General features: G+C 33.3%; 1 protein-coding gene and 1 pseudogene across 2 annotated transcripts; one reads left to right on the top strand and one right to left on the bottom strand.

Annotated features, from left to right (window-relative positions):
- Positions 1-106: 106 nt before the first annotated feature.
- On the top strand, positions 107-5,746 carry LOC148203186 (25S rRNA (cytosine-C(5))-methyltransferase NSUN5-like). Of its 2 annotated transcripts, XM_088106313.1 has the most exons (13): positions 109-407; positions 503-561; positions 650-700; positions 805-940; positions 1,107-1,192; positions 1,361-1,459; positions 1,652-1,705; positions 2,699-2,843; positions 3,076-3,137; positions 3,775-3,862; positions 4,073-4,147; positions 4,870-5,031; positions 5,119-5,466. In XM_088106313.1, the coding sequence occupies exons 1-13, from the start codon at positions 188-190 to the stop codon at positions 5,334-5,336; spliced, it is 1,455 nt and encodes a 484-aa protein (XP_087962439.1). In that variant the 5' UTR covers positions 109-187; the 3' UTR covers positions 5,337-5,466. The 2 variants fall into 2 exon arrangements, with proteins under 2 accessions (XP_087962440.1, XP_087962439.1); XM_088106314.1 differs by lacking the exon at positions 1,652-1,705 and having other exon boundaries at positions 107-407; positions 5,119-5,746.
- A 1,362-nt stretch (positions 5,747-7,108) lies between these two features.
- LOC148203187 (17.3 kDa class II heat shock protein pseudogene) lies at positions 7,109-7,834 on the bottom strand (annotated as a pseudogene).
- Between the last annotated feature and the right edge of the window lie 2,796 nt (positions 7,835-10,630).

The following is a 10,630-nucleotide window of genomic DNA, read 5'->3' on the forward strand; positions in this document are numbered from 1 at the left end:
AACCCAAAAGAAGGAATCCAAAAAGGTACGGGCCAGACTCGCTAGAATGGGCTTCCGTATTGCTCAATGTTCATAGACCTCAAAGACGACAAATAGAGTCGTCGTTTCAGGCAAAAGAAGAGAGTAACAAAAAGTTGTGGTTATTGTGTAAATTAAGTGCAATGCAAAAAACCCCTAAACCCTGGGAATGAAGAAGACGAAGAAGAGTGTGGAAGAAAATGGGGGAAAGTTCAATGGTGCTGAGAGGTCAGCGTATTTCGCACGCAGAGAGGCAGCGAAGGTGTTGAGAGTGGTTCTCGAAGGAGACGCTAAGCGCCGCGCTCTTGCCTCCATCAAATCCCTCATCTATCAACCTTCCGTTAGGAACAAGAAGGCCACCTTCGCTCTCATTTGTCAAACCCTAAAACGTAACTTACTAACTTACTTACTAACTAACTTACTAACTGAGTAGCTCTCTCTGGAATGTATCATTTCATTAACGTGTTCGTTGTTTCGTTTGCAGATCTTCCCATCATCAAAGATGTCTTGGAAGCTGCTTCCATTCTCAACACCAAGTGGAAGGTCATAAATCGTAATAACTGTACCGCATTGTACTTTGGTTTTTCTTCGTTTCTTAACACGATGTGTTGTGTATTGTTGATTTTAGCAGAGGCAACGAGAATTGGTTTATATCATTGTCTATGATATGCTTTTCGGCAAGGTGAGGTGTTTTTTCTGTTGTTGTATAGAAGGACTCCTGCTTCTACGACTTCTGCAAATTGAACTAGTTACTTATGTGGTTATGGCCAAACTTGAAATTTATAGGCGGTTTCACTAGTGGGTGATGCAGAGAAGTACCTTATGCGACACGAAGGCGCTCTGCGTTCGACTCTTAAACAGCTTTTGTTACAGAGAAATGTGAAGACTGTTAAACAGTTGATTGCTCTGCATGACATTCCAGGTCATTTTTCACATCTTCCGTTTTTGTGCATTTTATTAGATTTTATAGTTTGTGGAATTGGTGCTTTTTTACAGTTGATGCGCGGCAACGTTTTTGATTTCGAAGCTGATGCTTTACGGATGATTTTTTTGAAATTTTTACATTTTCAATATATGCTCTTATGCAGAAGTTTCTGTACCTCGGTATGTTCGTGTGAATACGCTTAAACTGGATGTTGATTCTGCCTTGCTTGAACTTCAGAAAAATTACTCGGTAAATTCATCAAAATATTTCTGATGATCAATATTTTATATTTTAGTCAAAATGTTTTCTTCCTTTTATTTTTTTAGGAAAGTATTTAACTGAATTTATAAAAAGTCACCAGGTTTACTTCATTGATTTAATCCACATTTTCGGTTGACACGGATTATTATTAAATAGGTTCAAAAAGATAATCTGCTGGCTGAGTTACTGATTCTCCCAAACGGCACTGATTTACATGATCACCCTCTTGTTAAAAACGGCAGTATCTTTATGCAAGTAAGGAATTACTCTTTTTTTTTCTTTTTTTTTTAAGAAGTTATAGATATATATCATTATCTGTATATAGGTCTCATTGGATGAAAAGGTTATTATCTTTTGATATTTAAGAAACGTACATTTCAATTCTGATTGCATGTTTTTCTTTCTTTTATAATCGTTTTGCTAAAATGGAGACAAACTTTTGTAAAGGGTAAGGCAAGTTCCATGGCAGCACCAGCTCTTAGCCCTCAACCAGGATGGGAGGTGAGTTATTGCTGCAATGTAATAAACGTTTAAGATATGAATTTGATTCAATCATAGGTGCATTCTACTTCTTCATTCCTTGTAAACATCACCTATTACCCTATAATTTCTGTCCCCACCCCCTTTCTAGGCTTGGATCTTTTTTACATTGGACTTGCAACTCTTTCACTTTTCTTTCTTTTTGAAGAGTATTTCTGAAAAGAAAAGAAAGTTTGCTCTTATTTTTTCTCTTGGCAGTAAATAGTTAAATAGTATCCTTTTTTCCTGTTGCTGTCTGTGTCTTTCAACGTTTTTCATAGCCATTTAGTAATTAACTAACTGATCAAGCAAAAAGTAGAAAGAAAAGCAGAACTGATGTGGTCATAACACGGGGAAGCTCTAGTCAATTAGTTTCATGAGTTATTGTAGCCCAAAATTTCTCATGAAATGTAACTTGATAAGACGATTTTAGAGTAGGATTGAGCTATTTACTCTGAAATTGGAGGCGAAGTAATTATGCTACATTTACTGTTTAACAGATTATTCTGTTCATATTGGCCAAATTCCTTCTTAGATAGTTTGGTCATCCTATTGGTGATTCAGGAATATTGAAGTATATTATATTTAATCTGTTCTACTGGGTCCACTGAATCTTTTGTTTTGGCTTCTATTTTTTAAATTCTTCTTTTTCTTAATATATTAAGTTGATATGTTTTTGCTTAATTTTACTTGTATAAATCCTCAGGAATTTTTAATTTGTAGGATTGCAAAGAAATGGCCAAGGTTACCATATGTAAATTAAATTACTAGAATATAAGTGAGCAACCACTCTGTTTGTATTTGCCATGTGCTTTCCGCCTGCTCATTTTAACTGCCATGTTATGAATGTTCAATTTGTAAATTAAATTATAACTACAGAAATCAGAGTTAAATAAAAAAGTAATGTTGAATCCTTGAGATATTTTGTTAACTATTCCAATCCTTACTAATTGCACACCTCAAATGTATTTGAAGGTTATTGATGCATGCGCAGCACCGGGAAACAAAACTATTCACCTTGCTGCCCTTATGAAGAGTAGGGGAAAGATTGTAGCATGTGAGCTGAAAAGGGAAAGAGTTAAGCGATTGAAAGACACTATAAAGCTATCTGGGGCTTCTAGTATCCTTTGATGTTATATCTATGTGCTTACTGATAGCCTTTTCAATGTCATAACAACAATAAGTGTGTTGGATGTTTTTTAAAACGACAGGTTATACTAGTTGTCTAGAATCCATGTCTCTTTTCTGTATTTAGTGTCTCCACAGCTGACGAGCATTAAATTCTGGAATTATTCCTTTTTAGTTAATTTTTGGTTGGTGGTTCTAACTGTCAGACTTAACCCCAAGTTCAGACATACAAGTCCTGAATGAGGATTTCTTGAACATTAATCCCAAGGATCCTTCATATTCTAAGGTGAAGTATATTTCCTAATCTGTAGGTAAATATTTTTGTTTAATGGGGTATATGGGTGGCTGCTAATAGTTTGACTGATCTTGTATTATCAAACCGGACCTAATGATTAGTACATCTGCAGTTTTCTTGTAAACTTCAATAATTACAATTTATGAAATGTTTTTTTATGTTCTGTGCCAATGTAATTTTGCATTGCAAAAAAGGAGTTAAGGATATGTTTTGTTGGTCCTTTGTATGATGAAGTTTTGTAATCTGCTGAATGCTTCTGATAACTTCGATTCTGTAAAAAAAGGCACACTAGAGTAAAAGAGAGATGTTGTCTTTCATTCGTATTTTCTCCTATTGGAGGAGTTAAGCCTCACTAAACGGCCGATCCTCCTATTGTAAGAGCATATATTTTTTTCTTATTGGAGGAGTTTACTCATTTTACTGAATAGCTAATCCTTATGTTGTTAGAACCTACCTACACTGTTTATTTTTCGAAATCCAGTGATAGCATCTTAGGCTTTTATCAATCGGGTAAGGAAAGTACAACTTGTATACAGTCGTTTGTTAATTTGTCTTACGGATTGAAGTTTTATTTTATTTGGTTCGTATGTGTGTTTGTGTCTAATTATGATTAGATCTATCATGACAGGTGAACGCTATTCTCTTGGATCCTTCCTGCTCTGGTTCTGGTACTTCTGCCTCAAGATTGGACCATCTGCTCCCATCTAAAACAGCAGGTTAATTATATTCTACAATGTAGACTGTATCTACCTAGCTGTCACTCTAAACTTTGCCATTATAGTACACTGTCAATTACTGTCGTGTAAGACCTGGTTTGAAGTATTGGACACATTTTTAAAATTTTAATTCCAGATTAAGTATGAAAATTTTCTTTCCTTCTTTGGTATGATGATTTACTTTTTAACCGTAAGCTTTTGACTCCATAGGTCAGGATACTGATATGGAAAGATTGAGTAAGCTTGCAACTTTCCAGAAGAAGGCTTTTCAGCATGCTTTACTTTGTAAGTTAGTTCGTTGCTTCCTTGTCTAGATCACTTTATTGTCTAGATAGTTTAGAAACTTAATAACAGTCTCCAAATTTTTTGCTGGGGCAGCTTAGAACTTTCAGTTTCTTTTTCTAGATGATTTCATCCGAGTATACACATGACAAATATGAATCTAAGATTTTAACAGTTTTTTTAATTTTTCCAAAATTAAGACATATTCCAAAAAATTAGAATTGTTTCATTTAACAGTTTAGAGTGATAAATAAACACCCAAACTTGTCTCAATGTTACAGGGGAAATATAAGTTGATCTGGTGGTATATGTATATTCTTTTCTATTTTAAATTACTAAAATACTTATTTTGTAGTCTATTTCAAAACTTATATAATTATAATTTTTTATCTTTATTTAACATTAAAGAAAAATATATAATTTTTTATAATGTTGGCTTTAATTTTTATTTTTTGAAAGAAATATTTATTAAATGTTTAGATGTTATACTAGTTACGTGACATAGATAAGAATGAGATAAATTTCATATCTAGAGTATAAATTTTGACTTTGGGAACTCATCTCTGGTTAGACGTCCTCAAAAGAATTGTCTATAGTACATGAATCAAATTCAGAATAAAGATGTCTTTCCTTGATATGTAAAAACAAATATGAACTTAAGATTTTAACATTTTTTTTCTGAAATTAAGAAATGTTCAAAAAATTTGAATGGTTTCCTTTGGCAGTTCCCGCTCTTGAAAGAATTGTCTATAGTACATGTTCAATCAACCAAATTGAGAATGAGGATGTGATCAAATCTGTTCTTCCCATTGCCGAATCATACGGATTTCAATTGGCCAAGCCCTTCCCCGAGTGGCAATGCCGTGGTCTTCCTGTGTTTGAAGGCTGTAAGTACTAATTTTAGACAGCAGCAGAGTTCCTGGTCTATCATTGTTTTGCACCATGATTTTTAGCGTTTTCTTTTTACATTTCAGCTGAATGCCTGATTCGGACAGATCCTGCTACGCATGGCGAGGGTTTCTTCATTGCTTTGTTTGTTAGGAAAGATGCATCTTGGGATTGTTCAAATAAAAACGAAACTAGAATTTTACGTAACACTCCCGGAATTAAAAACGCGCAAAGAAAGAAGAAACGTATGCCGATTATTAGCACGAACCCATTCAAAATGTGGTTATATGATCAACTGATGTAGCTTTCGAAATGGGAGGGTATAAGGAGGTGACCAAGATAAAATTAGAGGTGTAAAATGTTTTAAATTTTCTTATTTTCATTTAAAATAGTACACATTTTAAAATTATTTTGCTGGCATCGCCATTTTCTTACCTGTATATTAACATTGATTGAGTTTTGTCTAGCCCGGGCTAAAAAAAACGAGAACAGATTTCCATGTGGCGATAAAAGATAGAGATGGTCAATTGGTAGGGGTGGTAACAAAGTCAGTTCTGTCTATTTGACCTGCTAAAAGTGGCGGAGTGCTGTCTAACACCCCAGATATTGAAAGGCGTGGGTTAGTTTGTTAGATTTATTGTATAATTAACGCCTTAATTCTATATAGATGTAGAATGTAGCCTAGAATATTCATTTGATGTGATAGATGTGTTATATAGAATATCGATATATACTATATTTTCAAGAAATTATTTTATTCTAAACAAATATGACTACGATAAAGTTAAAAAGATATATAACTTTAGAAACAGATATATAAATGCAGCTGCACTGAAATGTGAAAAAATATAGTTTCACATACATTTACACTAATTTAACATATTATTTTTTAGGTTTAATGTCTCGGTAGGTCCCTATTTTCGGCGTGAATCTCAAATAGGTCCCTTTTCTTTTCGGCATCTCAATTGGGTTCCCATTTTTGTAAAATTGTAACAATTAGGGGTCTGCCGTCAAATTGGACAAACGGCCGTTTAATTGTTTCTTACGTGTCAGATGGGAATCATGCCACGTGTCATTACTGAAAACACTGTTCATGCCACGTAAGAAACAATTAAACGGCCGTTTGTCCAATTTGACGGCAGATCCCTAATTGTTACAATTTTACAAAAATGGGGACCCAATTGAGACGCCGAAAAGAAAAGGGACCTATTTGAGATTCACGCCGAAAATAGGGACCTACCGAGACATTAAACCTATTTTTTATTTATTATTTCTTATTTTCCTATTATAAACATCATGTCATTTGACTTATTATTTTTTATTTTCGTATTATAAACATCATGTCAAATGTGTATCAACCTACCATTGCCCATGAAATATATACATGTTTTAAAAATATAAGTCTTATTACATTACACAGTAATACATCCTCTAATCATATTTTACCCAATTTTCTACCAAATATTTCCCTTCAAAATATTTCATATTTCTTTTTCTTGACAAAATTTCGAATGGACTTTTCCCCAATTCTTTCCAAAACACTTCACTTCAAACTATCCTTTTTCTTTTCTTTTTACAATCTTTGAATATTTTTTTTTAATTTTTTTATCAAATTAAATTTAAATATGTTATATGATAATAATGATAACTAAATGCATTTTTTTTAATAAATATTTAAACATTGTAATACCATAATTGATTTTTTACATAGGAAAACTTTCATTATTATACAAATCGTGGAATTTTTTCGATAAAATTCACGAAAAAAATGAAAAAATATCTATACCATTAGAAGAGTTTTCTAATGCGGCTTTTTAAGTTTCCCGAAGATACAGATAAATTATTTAACGAAAATTAAGAATAAATTTGTCTTATGAAATCAATGAACTCCTAACTATTCTTGCATTTTAATTTTGTTTAACTGCTGATTAATTTTTTCACACTCTTCCCATGGTTAGAGAATGTCGACTTTTTTTATTATTATATTCATCATACTACTTGAGAGTTTAAAAATTAGAAATCAGAGGGATTAGACAAATTAAAGTTCAATTCAAAGCATACATTATATCGCTGCATTCGGATCACATTCAAAGTCAGACCAACAAAAACGCAAGAAAAAACAAAAACCATATAACCAAATACATAACATGCAAACAGGGTAGAGATAGGTGTGATAGGTGTAATACAGTGCAATGCCACTGATCTTGAAAATCAAGAAATTTAACCAATCTTGACCTCAATAATCTTGGGTTTCTTGGGCTCAGGAGGAGGCAACTTGTTGACGGTGACGATGAGCACACCATCCTGATAGACAGCAGATATGGCATCAGTGTTGGCATTGTCTGGAAGTGTAAACTTGCGCATGAACTTTCCCACTCTTCTCTCCATCCTCAAATACTTAACCCCTTCTTTCTCCTCCTCCCTCTTCCTCTCGCAGCTAACAATTAACACGTTGTCCTCCTCCACCTGCACCTTAATGTCTTCAGATTTCAGGTCAGGCATGTCGATCACGAACACATAAGAGTTCCGATATTCCTTAACATCAGCAGGAGTGGCCATTGCAGGAGTGGCCATTGCTTTTGCATCTCGCGCTGCTTTTGCGTCAGCAACCATTGCAGGAGTGACCATTGCTTTTGCATCTCGCGCTGCTTTTGCGTCTAGCAACCACATACAAACGCACGTCCAGAAACATTTTAGGAAGTTCCATAAACATTCACAGAATAAGAGTAGGAAGTTCCAGGCATGTCGCACGCACGTCCAGAAACATTCACAGAATAATAGTAGGAAGTTACAGGCATGTCGCACGCACGTCCACAGAGATTCACAGAATAATAGTAGGAAATCCCAGGAGGTTATGTACTTAATTCCCATACTTCTAGGAGGTCCAGAACATAACAATGTTTCACTTTTCATTTCTTAAAAACAAAATTCTAAATTAATTATTCCTTGGGCTTTGGGCTTTGTCCTGACCCATTTTTTCATTTCCATCACATTCTACCCCTACACCTTTTTCAAGTCATATACCACAATAACAAACTAAACAAAAATATTTATGTATTATAAGAGTAGTTTTTTATTTATTTACTTTTATCAAATATAAAATAAATTATGCACAATTGGGAATCTTTACTACATTTTCTTACAAATATAAAATAAATAACTTTGCACAAATTAGAAAATAAAATAATGTTTGATGATCTTACCATAAGTTTTTTGGGCTTATGTAGACTTGTGATAGGAACATAAGTTATGTAATTATTTTTTTGTCTATGGATAGGCGTGTAGTAGTGACATTTTTTTTAAGTGATATTAGATTTGTTGAGCTTTCAGTTAAATGCATGATACGTTGTTGTCTACATTTTTTGTTTACATCCTACTCACACATCTTAACATAGGCCGTTTTCTCCTCTAAAACTGAGAAAGAGTTTTTAATTAATTATATTTTAAATTTATTTATTTCATATTATTTATTATAAATTTAAATAAACTGTACAATATTTTATGTGAATAATAATGTGTTTTATTATTTTATTTTTTCTATGGACAATAAATTTATCCACATTTATGCTGACATATTCAAATTATTAAGACTAGGCTTTGTAAAGGGTCCGAATACATAACATTTTATCTGTCAATACTTCACCAGAATGGTCATCATAAATATATAATTAATTTAACCTTCGTGTTAAATAATTTCATAAAATTACAATGATTCTTTGTTTATATACTCCTTATTTTATTTATTTTTATCTAATATGGTTAATGTAAATTCTAACAAAAGTCCCAATACATAAATTCTTGACTCTTAACTCTAAATCCTAAATCTCAAACCTTAAACCATAAATCATAAATCCTAAACCTTAACTCCTAAACCCTAAACTTTAAACCCTAAAACACAAACCCTAAATCATAAACCCTAAACCATACAACTCTAAACCTCACACCCTACACCCTGAACCCTAACACCTTCACCTTAAACTCTACACTCTAAACCCTACAACCTACACCTTACAACCTACACCAAACAACCTAAACCCTACATCCTACACTATACACCCTTGATAAGTGCAAAAAAGGTAGTAAATTTTTATATGGAATTTCGGCACTTTTGTATTAAATTGTGTACATTTGTATCAATTTTCCCCAATCTAAGAAAGATGAAAGGTAATCATATGTTTCCGAGTTGTTGATTAAAAGGAAATCATTTGATCCTATTTTGTATATGTTCCAAGTAAATTAAGAGAAAAGAGAAAAGAGAGAAGAGTAAATCCTGCAACAATTCACCTAAGCTAAAATGATCTCGCTTAAGCTAGATTCATCCAGGAAGCCACTGATTTAAAAGTCATTCTCGCTTAAGCGAAAATGACTATCTAACCAAGACGTTTCTTCTTGCTTAAGCGATAATCATCTAGCTTAAGCGAGAATTCAAGTAGTATATATATTGACGATTTAGAAAGAGGAGTGAGGACGAAGAGCTGCGGAGAAAGAAGTTACCCAAAGCGTTTTTCTTCCACTTTAGCTGTAGGATCTTCTTCTACATCTCTTAGAATGCTAATGGCTACGATGAGTGACTGATCTTTTCTCTTGGGATTGAATGTAATCGATTCGAACTCGAATGTAATTTGGTGATATTTATATATAGTATTTCTGTTTTATTCAATATTGGTATTTTTGTTCTACTCTTAGTGCTTGATTCTATCTGATCAATAGTTTCATGAATGTGGGTTTTAGATTTGACTGGAAAGTATTTCTAAAATCAGATCTGAACAAGAACACTCGATATCCTGTGATGCTAGGGATAGGTTTCAGTTTATCAATTGCTTATAACACTTGAATATAATGTTGGACAGTTTGTTGGATATGTGAGGAATCAATATTCATGGAACTAATCTTATGAATTTTATACGCGAGGAATTAGTATAAATGACTTTTGTGTGTTGCATCAATATTGGTAATTTCAGTTGCTGTGTTTATATTCATTCAAATTGCAGACGAGTGAGATAGATGAATTCAATCCCAACTTCTTCTATTAAACTTTCTTTAACTTATCTGTTGTTACTATTTTACTTTCATGAGTATAAATTATAAATATCCATTATGAATCAGATTGAATATCCTTGTACATATGTTGTTTGAGATGAATTTATCTATTTAATTGAAGTTGTTCCTCGTAGGATCGACACTCTTACTTAAAAATCATTATACTACAGTTGACTATTGGTACGCTTGCCAAAAGTTCAACAACCCTACAATATAAACCTTACACATTAACCCCTACACCATAAACCGTAAACCTTAAACCTTGCACCCTAAATCATGTACCCTAAAGCCTTTACCCTTAACAGAGTACCCTAAATCCAACACCCTAAGCCCTACACTCTAAACCGAAAACCCTAGACCTTAAACCATAAATCCTATACCTTACACCTTTCACTTTAACCCTACATCATAAACCCTACACCTTAAACCATACACCCTAAACCCTACACTCTAAACCCTAAACCATACATTCTAAACCTTTTTGCCTAAACCATATGTCCTAAACCCTATGCCCTAAACCTGAAACCATAAACCCTTGATCATGTACTCTAGACCTAA

This window comes from Vigna umbellata, chromosome 2 (assembly GCF_029865625.1).
Source record: "Vigna umbellata cultivar VRB3 chromosome 2, Vumbellata_1.0, whole genome shotgun sequence".
Classification (NCBI taxonomy): Eukaryota; Viridiplantae; Streptophyta; class Magnoliopsida; order Fabales; family Fabaceae; genus Vigna; species Vigna umbellata.